Source organism: Babylonia areolata, chromosome 12 (genome assembly GCF_041734735.1).
Source record: "Babylonia areolata isolate BAREFJ2019XMU chromosome 12, ASM4173473v1, whole genome shotgun sequence".
Classification (NCBI taxonomy): domain Eukaryota; kingdom Metazoa; phylum Mollusca; class Gastropoda; order Neogastropoda; family Buccinidae; genus Babylonia; species Babylonia areolata.
The window spans coordinates 30,684,778-30,699,777 of NC_134887.1; the positions used below are offsets into that span (position 1 = coordinate 30,684,778).

The following is a 15,000-nucleotide window of genomic DNA, read 5'->3' on the forward strand; positions in this document are numbered from 1 at the left end:
GTGATGTCTTGTCTTGTCTTGTCTATAATCCTGTGGTAATCCCCATATAGAGCAATAATCCACACTAAGGGGGTGCGCTCTATGTGACTGATGTGTGTACGGCCGTTAAGCCCCCTAGTTCAGCCAGGGGAACCCGGGCCACACAGCATCAGTATAAAAATTTTTTTTTTTTTTTTTTTAAACAAAAAAACCCTCTCCTGTAGCTATACTGCGCTTGAGGCTCGCAGCCAGGGCCTCAGTTCTGATCTTAAATGACCGAGGGGAAATGGCTGAGATTATATGGTCTGGAATCTGGTTCCACTGGCGGACATCTGAAGGGAAGAAGGAGTGCCTGTGGGAGTCAGTGCGGGAGAAGGGGACCTGTAGTTTCTCTCGGTGGCCTCGGACAGTTCTAATTGTCCGCACTAAAGTACCTTCCTGGGGTGCCACCTCAACCAAACCAACTATGATCTTGTACATCATGGTGGCCTTGGCTGCAGTGCAGCACAGTTTGAGGGGGTCGAGTTCCAGCCTGGTGATAAGCTTGGTTGCACTGGTGGTGGGGCGGAAGTCATGCATAATTCGACGAGCTGATCTGCGTTGTACCATCTCCAGGCTGGTTGTGAGATGCTGTTGCGGGGGGTCCCAGACTGGCGCAGCATATTCTAGGATGGGCCTCACAAGCCCCTTGTAGCATGTTGTCTGGGTGGTGTAGGGGCATCCTCTCAGGTTCCTATACATGAAGGCACTGGTCTTGTCTGCCTTTGCTGTTGTGGCCTGGATGTGCGCTCCCCAGTGAAAGTCTTTAGGCAATTCTACGCCCAGGTATTTGGCTTTCTCCACCTTCTGGGGTTCCTCATTATGCAGACAGTAGGTGGTGGGGAAGGGTTTTTTCTTCCTTGTCACTGAGAGGACATGACATTTGCTGGCATTGAATGACATTTGCCAGGTCTTCTCCCAACGCTCAAGGTCTTTCAGTTCTTCTTGGAGGGGGTTGGTATCCGCTTGGGACCTGATCTGCCGGTATAGGATGGTGTCATCGGCAAACAGACGGACCGTGGATCTGATGTTTTTGTTGATGTCATTGATGTGGATAACAAACAGGGTCGGGCCAAGGACAGATCCCCGAGGAACCCCAGAGGTCACTTGGCCGGTCGTGGAGATCTGTTCTTCAACTTTCACTTGCTGGGTTCTGTTGGTGAGGAACTTTCCAGTCCAGCGAAGTGTTTGTCCACGGATTCTGTAGTGACAGAGTTTGAGGAGGCGGCGGTGAGGCACCTTGTCAAAGGCCTTCGAGAAGCCCAGCAAGATGGTATCCGTTTGTCCTCCCTCGTCAAGCGCTGCTGCCAGGTCATCAACTGTGAGGATCAGTTGTGATTCGCAAGATCTTCTTTTGCGAAATCCCTGCTGGGCATCGACAATAATCGTGTGCTTGTCAAGGTGCGATGTGATGCCACTTCGAATAATGTGTTCCATCAGTTTGCCACAGACGGATGTCAGGGAGATGGGACGGTAGTTTGCTGGGAGCTCCGATCTCCTTTCTTGTATGCTGGATGGACTGTAGCATGTCGCCAGACTTCAGGTATTTTTCCAGTGGCAAGGGATAGACTGAAGAGGTGGGCAAGTGCAGGGGTCAGTTCCTGAGCTACTGTAACCAGGAGGCGACAGGGAATGCTGTCTGGACCAGCTGCCTTTCGAGGGTTTAAGTTCCTCAGTAACTTCAGCACGCCCTCTTCAGAGATGATGATGTTAGGCATATCTGGGTAGGGGATCTCACCTAGTTCCAGGATCTCTCTGAGGTCCTCCTCAGTGAAGACGGAGCAGAACTGTGTGTGTGTGGTCATGCATGTGGGTGAGAGTGAGCATGCACATGCACTGATAATATGTGTATGCACATGTGTCTCTAGTTTTTGTGCTCCAGTTCATGTGTATACCTTTTATGCACTATCCCTCTCTCCAAATATTCCTTCTGACCCTGTTACACTTGGTAACAAGGAAGTATTCTTTTTCTAATTCTCTGTTCTAATCAACCGTCGCTCTGTTGCTAAAGGTAACATTACCCTCGTGCAGAAGAGCAAAAACCTAAAGTAACATGTCAAGGCCTAACGTGTGTGTGGAGGCGGGTGGGGGAGGAGGATTATGCATAGATCGGGCATCTGCTGCTTTTACTGTCATTTTTTTTTCTTATCGGATGTGGTGTAGCATATATGGGTTAGCCTGCACGCTTTGACACCTCCTTGAAATTGAAACTGAAGTCAAACACTGGCGCAGTATTCACCAGCTCGTGCTGTTTAACTAATAACTGTAGTTTCCACTTGGATTCCGACATTTGAGAAGCAGAGAGAATATTCAGAGTAATTATATTTCACTTGTCAGTCTGTGTGTGTACATGTGCCCCACTAACAGTATCTGTTGCCTTGTGGTTCGTAAATGGTGACAGAGAATACGGGCCGGAGACTTGCATGAGTGTAAAGAAAAGCTTGAACTGAGAGAAAGAAAAACAAAAGAGGGGGAGGGTGGGGTGAAATAAAAACTGGTGGTGTAGTCTTGAGAAGGGTAAAAAAAAAATTAAGGGGGGTTAAAAAAAAAGTTTTACTGAGAGAGAATCTGGTTTCCCTTTCATCATTCTCCCCCTCCCCCACAGATGAAAACAACTTGTTTTTCAGTCAGGGTGGAGAGTGTTGTTGTTTGATCAGAAGTTGTGTTAAGGTCTCTTTATACCGCACTTCCTCAATTTCCTACCCTTCTGTATTCTGCTTTCCTCATATGTGTACCACCACCTCTCCCTTCTACTCACGTGTGTGTGTGTGTGTGTGTGTGTGTGTGTGTGTGTGTGTGTGTGTGTGTGTGTGTGTGTGTGTGTGTGTGTGTGTGTGTGCGTTCGTTCGTTTAACGTCTATCCACAACTCCATCTTGCTCACTACGATCAGCTTCGGATCCACTCTGCTTACGCATACCCAGATTCAAACTCTCGACTGTTGGCCGCATTTCTTTCTCTGTCTCTGGGCCTTGCAATTGGAATGAACTTCCTCTTTCGCTTCGTCAAGTCTCCACGCTCAGCTCTTTCAAGTCTGGCCTTAAAACCCACCTCTTCCCAAAATAGCCTCCATTCCCTGCCTCTTCCTTGTCTTCAGTTTCTCCACTTTTAGAGTTATGCATGCGTGTGAATGACTGGTGCGAAAGCGCTTTCATTTGTCTATGCACAAGATTCAGCGCTATATAAATACCATTATTATTATTATTAACTGTGATTTTAAACGAAAATCCATCATCTTCCCCATCCCACCCATGCCTTAAATCATCATTACTTTCCCTGTTCCTATCTCCCTAATTAGCATTGGAAAAATATGAACAAAATAAAAACAGACTAACTAGTCAACCAGTAAAATTACAACAACGAAAAAGAGCCTGAAATATTTCAAACACATGCTGATTATCATATATAACGTTTCTAATGGAAGCAGATGGAACTGCAGAATTTGTAAATGAAAGTGGTAAATATGTTTTTAACGGGAGTAATTTCATGACCACAAGTGCAAGTCACATTAGAAGTGTGTGTGTGTGTGTGTGTGTGTGTGTGTGTGTGTGTGTGTGTATTCTCTTTGAGTGTGTGTGATCCATTGACACAAGGAAATATTCACTCTTGCAACAATGCCCGTTGAAACTTTTTTTCTTTTTTTTCTTTTTGTCACAGCAGATTTCTCCGTGAGAAATTCAGGCTGCTCTTCCTGTGGAATGCCAATGGCCACAGGGTAGCACCTCCCACATTGCTTTCTTTTCTTCGGTCTGCAAGTGTATTTGTTTTACAATCAGTGGGGGTTTTTTTCTTCAGTATTTTGCCACGGACAACCCTTTTGTTGCTGAGGGTTCTTTTGCGTGCGCTAAGTGCATACTGCACACGCGGGAACCCAGTTTATCATCTCATTCGAAAGAATTCTGTGTATGTAGTGACAGCTGGTAGCGCAACTTGCAAGAGAGAAAGAAAGAAATACTGACAGAAAAGAATAAATAAAGAAAAGACGAGTGTTACGAAAGTGAGACTAACATTAACAAACCTATGCATTGCGCACATGAAAAAAAACACAAACAAACAAACAAACAAAAAACCCAGTCACTTTTCCTCAACTTTATTTCAGTTCGTCTGCATAACATGTACATATCTATAGGATAAACAACAACTGGAATAGGTCATCATAGATGGTGAAATACAAGCATTGAAATACTTAATTATGGTTCGAGTAATACAACAATGAAATACTTAATCACGGTTTGCGTAAAAACGATCACGGGGCCCTGCATTCGGCGACCCAGAATGAGAAGCACACAGACCTCCTCGTCAATTACCAAAAACAAACAAACAAAACGAAACAAATAATAATGAAACACTTAACCATAGCTCGAGTAATATGACAATGAAATAGTTTATTATGACTCGCGTAATACAATAATGAAATTATGGCTCGGGTAACATGATAACTTGAAGAAAAATATAATTATTGCTCGTGTAACACAACAACGGAATTGTTTAGCATGGTACAACAATGAAACAGTTGATTAGGGCTCGACTTATATAGGCCTAACAAAGAAATAGTTGTTAATAGCTCGAGTAAAATACAGCAGTAAAATAGATAATGATGGTTCGTGTAATACAATGAAATAGATAATGATAGCTCGTGTAATACAACAAAGAAATAGATAATGATGGCTCGTGTAATACAAAGAAATAGATAATGATGGCTCGTGTAATACAATGAATGGATAATGATGGCTCGTGTAATACAATGAAATAGATAATGATGGCTCGTGTAATACAATGAAATAGATAATGATGGCTCGTGTAATACAACAAAGAAATAGATAATGATGGCTCGTGTAATACAACAAAGAAATAGATAATGATGGCTCGTGTAATACAACAAAGAAATAGATAATGATGGCTCGTGTAATACAAAGAAATAGATAATGATGGCTCGTGTAATACAATGAAATAGATAATGATGGCTCGTGTAAAACAACAAAGAAATAAATAATGATGGCTCGTGTAATACAATGAAACAGATAATGATGGCTCGTGTAATACAATGAATGGATAATGATGGCTCGTGTAATACAATGAAATAGATAATGATGGCTCGTGTAATACAATGAAATAGATAATGATGGCTCGTGTAATACAACAAAGAAATAGATAATGATGGCTCGTGTAATACAACAAAGAAACGACAACAGATGAGGGACACAAGATCTGGTTCTCTGGGGAAGAAAAGAAACACGAGTACGGGGTGGCCTTCATTGTACGGAAGGAAATTGCAGGCAGTGTCATCAGCTGTACACCCGTCTCAAGCAGACTTATTACCATCCGCATTTCTGCCAAACCCCACAACCTGACAATCATCCAGGTCTATGCTCCAACGACAGACCATGACGATGAGGAAACGGAGGAGTTTTACGAACAGATTGACTCCATCATAGCAACAGTCCCAAAGAAAGACATGCTGATAGTCCAGGGAGACTGGAATGCCAAGGTTGGCCCAGATGCATACCAGAATTGGGCAGGAACAACTGGTAAGTTCGGCATTGGGGAAACCAACGACAGGGGCCTTAGATTGCTGGAGTTTGCCAAAAGCCATCGCCTTACCCTAACCAATACTCTCCACCCGCATAAGCTGTCCAGAACCGCAACCTGGCACTCACCGAATGGGCAAGTCCACAACCAGATAAGACTTCATCCTGACCCCACAACGCTACAAGTCCAGTATCAATAAAGCCAACACAAGGACGTTCCCAGGAGCTGATATCGGCAGCGATCATGATCTTGTCTTGGCAACCTTCAAGCTCAAGCTGAAGTGCAAGCGTTGTCCAAGGAATCCCCGTATCCGCTTTGACCTAGAAAAGCTGAAGGACCCCGAAATCGCGGATGTGTTCCAGGCTCAAGTAGGCGGGAAGTTCGCAGCCCTCAACTTAATGGACATCGACGTAGACACCCTTGCTGACAACATCAAAGAGGTGCTAACTACAACAGCTGAACAAGTTGTGGGGAAAAAGCGAAAAAGGATCCAACCATGGGTGACAAATGAGGTCCTAGATCTGTGTGACAAGTGGCGAGAACTGAGGAAAAAGAAACACTCTAGTAATGAAGCCAGGACGAAGCACCAACAGGTGAACAGAGAAGTCAGGACGAAGATGAAGGTAGCCAAATAAAACTGGATAGAGGAGCAGTGCGAAGAAGTTAAGAAAGGCATGGAAGCAGGGAACAGCAAAAAAGCCTATAGCACCCTCAAGACCCTCACTAAGACTAGCCAGCCAAGATCAGCTGTCATTGAAGATAAGGATGGCAAGCTGCTGACAGATAGCGAAGAAGTCCTGAAGAGGTGGACAGAATACTGTGACGGCCTCTACAACTACCAGCTCAATCCAGACTCATCCATATTGCAGGACAACCCACGATCCACAGACAGTGAGGAAAATCTCCAAGTATTGAAGGAGGAGGTTGAGGCTGCAATACAGAGTCTGAAGCCAGAGAAATCCCCAGGAGTGGACAACGTCCCATCTGAGCTTTTGAAGTACGGAGGGAAGGAGACGACAGAAGCACTAACAATGCTATGTCAGAAGATCTGGACAGAAAAGAAGTGGCCAACAGAATGGACCCAATCGCTGGTGATTCCTCTACCCAAGAAGGGCAACCTCAAGCAGTGTCAAAATTACAGGACTATAAGTCTGATTAGCCACCCAAGCAAAGTCATGCTCCGCATCATCCTCAACCGATTGACTCGAGTAATACAACAATGAAATAGATACTAATTGCTTGGGTAATACAACAATGAAATAGATACTAATTGCTTGGGTAATACAACAATGAAATAGATACTAATTGCTTGGGTAATACAACAATGAAACAGCTGACGACTCGTGTGATGCAACAATGAAATGGATTATGACGATTCGAGTGACACAACAATTAATGAAATAGATGATGATGGCTCGTGTAATACAGCAATGAAATAGTTAACCTCTTCAGTGCCGGGCGTTATTTTCGCTTCTGCTTCCTATTTGCAAGGCGTATTTTCGTTGTAAAGGGTAATATTTTTTTAATCTAGCAAGCAAACTACTGCATGAATGTATACATAACCCCTACTTTTTCGGAAAGGAAAATGAACAGACTATCAATTTCTGATAGTTTGAAGCTTACCAAGCACATTGGGAAGCAATGAGTGAACGAGGAATATGATAAAAAACAAATTTCACTTAAGTTTTGAATATAATTATTAATGCAACATGTTAATAATATATCACACTGGGAAGCAATGAGTGAACGATGAATACGATACAAAACAAATTTCACATAGTTTTGAATATAATTATCAACGCAACATGTTAATAATATAGGTTTTCACGAAGCTAATAGTAATAATGTAATGATAATGTTAGCCACCACGAGAGATTAGAATGAGTAAACATGTGATTCGCAGAGGAGTTTTCCTAACCATCTCGGAGCTGACCACATTCCTGAAAGGTCATTCCTGAGCTTCCGGTTGTTTGTGGACAGTAAAGTAAGGTATTAATCATCCAATCAGTACCGAACACTGCTATGACTCGTGCGTAAAGCATGGGAAGAGAGAGAGAGCGAGAAGAAGAAGAAGAAGAAGTGATCAGTTCCAGAAAAACTGAAAAAAATGCGAGGAGGCTCAGTCGAGGAAAAAAAATGTTAATGCTTTAAAATTCAAAATCAAAAGGGAGAAAGCAGGCGCCCGGCTAAATTTTTAAGTGACTCGATGGAGACTTTAAAAACCAAGAACGGAAAAAAAAAGAGCGGAATAAACCAACTTGACGATGCTTGAGGGACGAGCTTCTGGGTCGGCCTGGTTTCAGGATCACCATTCAGTGTTAACGGAACTCAGTGAGGTGAGGTGAGGTGAGGGTGGTGTGTGCATGCTTGGCAGTAGTTTCGCGAGTGTGCATGTCAGTGTGTGTGTGTGTGTGTGTGTGTGTGTGTGTGTGTGTGTGTACGCGCGCGCGAACGACTGTCGACGGGGAAACCTAAGATCTCTTGTTTACTGCCTGATTGACAGGAAAATGATACCCGCTTTGTTTTGTTTTTCTTTCTACCTGTCCCCACCGCAGTGCAGGCAGCTTGAGCACTGCTCTGACCCACCGGCAGCCTGAAATTGGAGCCTCTGTTCAGCCAGGTCACTGTCTTGTCATGTTAACCCTTTAACTGCCACTGACAGCCTGAAATTGGAGCCTCTATTCAGCCAGGTCACTGTCTTGTCATGTTAACCCTTTAACTGCCACTGACAGCCTGAAATTGGAGCCTCTATTCAGCCAGGTCACTGTCTTGTCATGTGAACCCTTTAACTGCCACTGACAGCCTGAAATTGGAGCCTCTATTCAGCCATGTCAATGTCTTGTCATGTTAACCCTTTAACTGCGACTGACAGCCTGAAATTGGAGCCGCTTTTCAGCCATGTCACTGTCTTGTCATGTTAACCCTTTAACTGCGACTGACAGCCTGAAATTGGAGCCGCTTTTCAGCCATGTCACTGTCTTGTCATGTTAACCCTTTAACTGCCACCGACAGCCTGAAATTGGAGCCGCTTTTCAGCCACGTCAATGTCTTGTCATGTTAACCCTTTAACTGCCACCGACAGCCTGAAATTGGAGCCGTTTTTCAGCTATGTCACTGTCTTGTCATGTTAACCCTTTAACTGCCACTGACGAGTATGTCCCCAAAAAAAGACAGTCGGAAAACAAAAACAAAACAACCCCCACCCCCACACACCCAAAAACAAAAACAAAAAACAACTATGTAAAAAATTTTTTTTAAAGTAAAAAAACAAACAAACACACACACAAAATTTCACCATAGGCAACACACGTTAAGTAATGTGCGCAAAAAAACAAAAACAAAAAACAACATCAACAACAACAAAAACAACAAAAAACTCCGAAAAAACAACAACAAAAAAACCCTAATGTAACCCTCTCTCTCTCTCTCTCTCTCTCTCTCTCTCTCTCTGTCCCAGTCCTTCCCAAAACACCTTCCTCTCTCTCTCTCTCTCTCAGTCCTTCCCAAAACACCTTCCTCTCTCTCTCTCTCTCAGTCCTTCCCAAAACACCTCTCTCTCTCTCTCTCTCTCTCTCTCTCTCTCTCTCTCTCAGTCCTTCCCAAAACACACCTTCCTCTCTCTCTCTCTCTCTCTCTCTCTCAGTCCTTCCCAAAACACACCTTCCTCTCGCTCTCGCTCTCAGTCCTTCCCAAAACACACCTTCCTCTCTCTCTCTCTCTCTCTCTCTCTCTCTCTCTCTCTCTCTCTCTCTCAGTCCTTCCCAAAACACACCTTCCTCTCGCTCTCGCTCTCAGTCCTTCCCAAAACACACCTTCCTCTCTCTCTCTCTCTCTCTCTCCCCTCTCTCTCTCTCTCTCTCTCAGTCCTTCCCAAAACACACCTTCCTCTCTCTCTCTCTCTCTCTCTCTCTCTCTCTCTCTCAGTCCTTCCCAAAACACACCTTCCCCCCCCCTCTCTCTCTCAGTCCTTCCCAAAACACACCTTCCTCTCTCTCTCTCTCTCTCTCTCTCTCTCTCTCTCTCTCTCTCAGTCCTTCCCAAAACACACCTTCCTCTCGCTCTCTCTCTCAGTCCTTCCCAAAACACCTCTCTCTCTCTCTCTCTCTCTCTCTCTCAGTCCTTCCCAAAACACACCTTCCTCTCTCTCTCTCTCTCTCTCTCTCTCTCTCTCTCTCTCTCAGTCCTTCCCAAAACACACCTTCCCCCCTCTCTCTCTCTCTCTCAGTCCTTCCCAAAACACACCTCCCCCCCCCCCTCTCTCTCTCTCAGTCCTTCCCAAAACACACCTCCCCCCCCTCTCTCTCTCTCTCAGTCCTTCCCAAAACACACCTTCCCCCCCCTCTCTCTCTGTCTCTCAGTCCTTCCCAAAACACACCTTCCCCCCCCCCCTCTCTCTGTCTCTCTCCCTCAGTCCTTCCCAAAACACACCTTCCCCCCCCCCTCTCTCTCTCTCTCAGTCCTTCCCAAAACACACCTTCCCCCCCCCCCTCTCTCTCTCTCTCTCTCTCTCTCTGTCTCAGTCCTTCCCAAAACACACCTTCCCCCCTCTCTCTGTCTCTCTCTCACTCCTTCCCAAAACACACCTCCCCCCCCCCCTCTCTCTGTCTATCTCCCTCAGTCCTTCCCAAAACACACCTTCCCCCCCTCTCTCTCTCTCTCTCAGTCCTTCCCAAAACACACCTTCCCCCCCTCTCTGTCTCTCTCTCAGTCCTTCCCAAAACACACCTCCCCCCCCCCTCTCTCTCTCTCTGTCTCAGTCCTTCCCAAAACACACCTTCCCCCCCCTCTCTCTCTCTCTCTCTCTCTCTGTCCTTCCCAAAACACACCTTCCTCTCTCTCTCTCTCTCTCTCTCCCTCTCAGTCCTTCCCAAAACACACCTTCCTCTCTCTCTCTCTCTCTCTCTCTCTCTCCCTCTCAGTCCTTCCCAAAACACACCTTCCTCTCTCTCTCTCTCTCTCTCTCTCTCTCAGTCCTTCCCAAAACACACCTTCCTCTCTCTCTCTCTCTCTCTCTCTCTCTCTCAGTCCTTCCCAAAACACACCTTCCCCCCTCTCTCTCTCTCTCTCAGTCCTTCCCAAAACACACCTCCCCCCCCCTCTCTCTCTCTCTGTCCTTCCCAAAACACACCTCCCCCCCCCTCTCTCTCTCTCTGTCTCAGTCCTTCCCAAAACACACCTTCCCCTCTCTCTCTCTCTCTCTCTCTCTCTCTCTCTCAGTCCTTCCCAAAACACACCTTCCCCTCCTCTCCGCTGCCTTTTTTTTTTTTCTTTTTTCTTTTTTTTACCTTTTTTTTCTTCTGTAATCTTTTTGTTGTTGCTGTTTCTTGATTCAGTGTGGCTTTGGCACCTAACCCAATTAAAGAAAAAGAAAAAAAAGTGTAGGCCAATGGCCTTGGAATTGTTTTCTTTCATTTCTTCCCTTGCAACCTATTTATTACCTTTCTGAAAGCCGTGTTGCTGTTGTTGTTGTTGTTGTTGTTGTTCCTATCCTCAAGGCAGTCGTGTTGATTACACGTCGGCTGTGTTGGCCGTGAACTTTGAGAAGCGTTCAGCCTTGCGTGTCAGATTTCTTTTCAGTTATTTTTAACTTGATCTGATCTTGGGGGGGGGGGAGGGGGAGTGGAGAGGAAAGAGGGCGGTTGAGGGGGAAGGGGTGGAGGGGAGGAGCTCTCTCTCTCTCTCATTTTAATGTTTAATATGTCTAAAAATGAAAAAGGGGCAGGTCATACTTGAGTGAGCTGATTATAGGCCTGACACCTGCTGCTTTTCTTACTGATTTTGAACTTGAAAAAGCATGTCAGAAAGTCGTTTTTCGCGCGAGAAACGAAAACATGTATATATACAGCGACACACACACACATACACACACACGCGCGCGCGCGCTGTAAAAAAAACAAACAAAAAAAACCCCAAAAAACAAAGGCACAAGGCTGGGCCTGCCATACCCTGCGAAAAAGAACTGTGATCTTATAGTGCCTGACATTACACGTGTGTTTCTTATTCTGTGATCTTACAAACATGTCGAGGCACAAGCTATAAATGCGAGAAAGTCGCGAAGTCTGCTAGCAGCTTTCAGTTGAGTTCCGTTCGTGTCAGCACTGTGAGAACACAGGGGAAGGTGTGGCAAGACGGAGAGGACTGGGCCTGTATGTACACTTATATACACTTTTTTTTTTTTTTTTTTTTCGTATCATTCTCACTCGTACTCTGAAACGTGTCTCGGAGACTTGTCAGTGCTTTCTTTGAATCCACCGTTTCTCTTCTCCCCCCCCCCCCACCCCCCACCCCACTGTCCCCCGCCCCACCACCCTCTTTGCCCACACCCACCCCGGCTTCTTTATTTTCCAACCCCGCAACACAACACAACACAACACAACACACACACACACACACACACACACACACACACACACACACACAGCCACCTGAAAATAATATCACAAGCAATACAAAAACAGAACCATGAAACTGCAAAGAAACGAAAAACATGCATATATATACAGCGACACACACACACCACAGCTGCAGAAGAAGAATCAGAAGAAAGCTACAGCAACAGATCTGTGATCAACACCACCTCCTGCCCCAGTTTCCCCATCCCCCCCACCCACACACCTCCGCAGTACACAAGCCAAGCCTCGCTGTCCGTCAGCCGTATTTCCGGAAAGGCCGCGGCGGCGGTGAGAACGGATCTAGGCGGGCAGAGTGGACCCTGGGATGACATTGTTGACGTTGCTGTACCGAAGGAGACGGTTGTGAGAGCCCATGGCCACGCGATAAGCGCCCTTCAGTTCGGCTGACTGCTGCTCCGTGAACCAGTTGAGCCAGTCTCCACACTGGCCTGAGGACAGTAGGACCAAGTTACTGTATAACTATGAGGCCCAACACTCAGCACTGACCTGAGGGCAGTAGGACCAAGTTACTGTATAAGGCCCAACACTCAGCACTGACCTGAGGACAGTACCAAGTTACTGTATAACTATAAGGCCCAACACTCAGCACTGACCTGAGGACAGTACCAAGTTCCTACCCCCAGCCCACCCTCAGCACTGACCTGAGCCCCCCCTTCCCCGCCCCCCCCCCCCTCCCCCCCCCCCCCCCCCCCCCCCCCCCCCCACACACACACACAGAGAGCATTTGTTTTACTGTTTGTGTTTAAAGTGCTGCCCATCTTAAATCTTCAATGAACGACAATTGTAAAGGACAACGACTCTCAAACTAGGTGGCAAAATTGCACTGGCTCTTAGTGCTGCAGCCTTGGGGGGCTAGTTGGCCTTTGGGAAACATCCCAATGCTGACTGTCCCAAAAACCCCTCTTGGCAGAGAGAGTGGGGATGTAACTTGGGCAAGACACTTTCCACTACAATCACATTTTGACCCTGATAGTCAGGACAGCAGTTACCTCCTATGTTGTTCTGATGGTCATTGTCGAACCCGACTGACTATCATACATGGATATCATCACCCCCAAAGTGCGCATGGATAATTCCCCTTGACTGCCTCAGGGCGTAGTATTTACGTAATTAGTGACGTCACTGATGACATCATCAAAAGAAGGGAAAATAACTCTTGGAAGGTTGAAAAAAAATTACACACTTCATCTGGAATGGTGTATCTCCAGACCATTTTCTCAGTTTGGGGCTGATTGTTTTGTATATTGATTTAGGACTTGAAACATCGCTTTCAACTGTGGGGGTTTTTTTTCCCCTTCCTCGGCAGCCAAGGGCTCTTTAATAACTGAAATACACGCGCGCGCACTCACACACACAAGATACAAGAATACTTCATTATCTCTAAAAAGAGAACAAGAAAGGCAAGGCCTTCAAGACTCACTTGTGATATAGGTCTACTCTTAAAGGGAAAAAAAAGAGATAATAATGATAATGAAACTTATAAAACTTAGTTTGTTGAATGTGTTTTTATTCGTTATTGTAATCATATAAAGCTTCCGTTAAAAAAGAAGAAGAAGAAAGACTTCCATGCAGATTCGTACTGAGGACGTTCGAATCCAGAGCGAGTGGTTTTATCCATAGCGCTGACGCGGTTTCGACAATGACGTTCAAAAAATATTATTTAAGCATGTTATTTTAGTGAAATAAATCAACAACAGTAATCGAAGTGTTGACGCTGTTTAAATCATGTTACTTTGGTATATCTCGGGCATTTAAGAAATTCGACGTAAAGGACACGTTCCCATCGAATCAAACGCCTGCAATGTGTCCGTTTTCAATAGATCTGCAGAGATCCATGTTCGACAAGCTCTTCACACTCACTGAGAAACCACGTCCATAATTTCTCTTTTCTGTTCATTCTAGTTATTTCAGTATCCACTCTAAAACATTTATATCCTGTAAACGAGTCGATAATTATTGAAGAAATTCTTTTAATTTGGTGGTAAAGGAGACGTTGCCATCGCGTCAGGCTTTGCAACATGCTTTGTCAAAATATGCACTGACAAGTGTAGACAAGGTTGATCTGAACTTCGTGAAATGGTCGATTCAAATTTTCTTTTATATTCATTCAGGTTAATTCGGTGTACACTTTATAATATTCCTATGCAGTAAACACGTCAATAACGTGGTTAGTGTCAGTGTGTGTATTCTGTCCAGAATTTGTATTTCTTTGCTTTTGATTGCGAACAAGAAAAACGAGGTCATGGCGTCTTCTTAACACGCATTGCCAGCACTCGGACAACAGCAAGGGGGTAACCGTGTTTTCGGAATCCGGATTGTGCATCAACGAAATAAACCGTTAATAATAGGGCTACAAATGTCATCTTTCAAAACCTGTTCTGAAATTTTACCTTCGGGAACAAGGTCCCAGAAAATGTAATTTTGGGGGAACATAAACACATCTCTTTTACGAAGTCCTTTAAGTAATTTCCTGTAACTGTATTTAGAGGTGTGTGTGTTTTGTTGTTTTTTTTTGTGTGTTTGATTTTTTTTCTTCCAAATTTCACCCACATTTTTTACCCTCAGTTGCCCAGTTTCTCCCAACCCTCCATTCATCCACATCTCCCACCCCTTCTAACCGATAATACTCAGATGTATTCATAGATACTTTAACAAAATGTCTTCAATCACCGATATGTGTGACGGGACATTAAACAAAACTCCTCCACACAAGGGGAATGCAGACCTAGGGGAATGTAGGTCTAGGGGAACACACAGATCTGGCTGAAAGAAACTTTAGGGGGAACAAAGAGGACCTGTGGGAACAAAGGACCGGCACCCACCTTTCCTGTAGATTGGCGAAGTGCCGTCTGTGGACACAGCCATGGTCAAGTCGATCTTCTTCTCCGACATGTTGGCGAAAGATGTCTCCACCTGAAGCCTCTCCATCATGTCCTCAGTCACAGGGACGTTCAGGAAATCAGCGATGCTGTGCACCTCCTTCTTGAAATCCTGAAAGCACAACATAAACCATGCCCCCCATTTTTTTCACTTCTTCATTGT

At 45.1% G+C, this 15,000-nt stretch overlaps 2 protein-coding genes across 2 annotated transcripts in view; one reads left to right on the forward strand and one right to left on the reverse strand.

Annotated features, from left to right (window-relative positions):
• Window positions 1-1,544: 1,544 nt before the first annotated feature.
• LOC143287892 (uncharacterized) lies at window positions 1,545-6,180 on the forward strand. Its single transcript, XM_076596132.1, has 3 exons — window positions 1,545-1,561; window positions 5,327-5,544; window positions 5,768-6,180. Exons 1-3 carry the CDS (start codon window positions 1,545-1,547, stop codon window positions 6,178-6,180), a joined length of 648 nt encoding a protein of 215 aa, XP_076452247.1.
• A 5,739-nt stretch (window positions 6,181-11,919) lies between these two features.
• Window positions 11,920-15,000, reverse strand: part of LOC143287893 (sulfotransferase 1B1-like) — a gene marked incomplete at its 5' end in the record, with an annotated part of 6,929 nt that continues 3,848 nt past the window's right edge. The window contains 2 exons of the mRNA XM_076596133.1: window positions 11,920-12,386; window positions 14,781-14,949. Of these exons, the coding sequence (XP_076452248.1) occupies window positions 12,238-12,386; window positions 14,781-14,949 (318 nt within the window). The remainder of the gene's footprint in view (window positions 12,387-14,780; window positions 14,950-15,000) is intronic.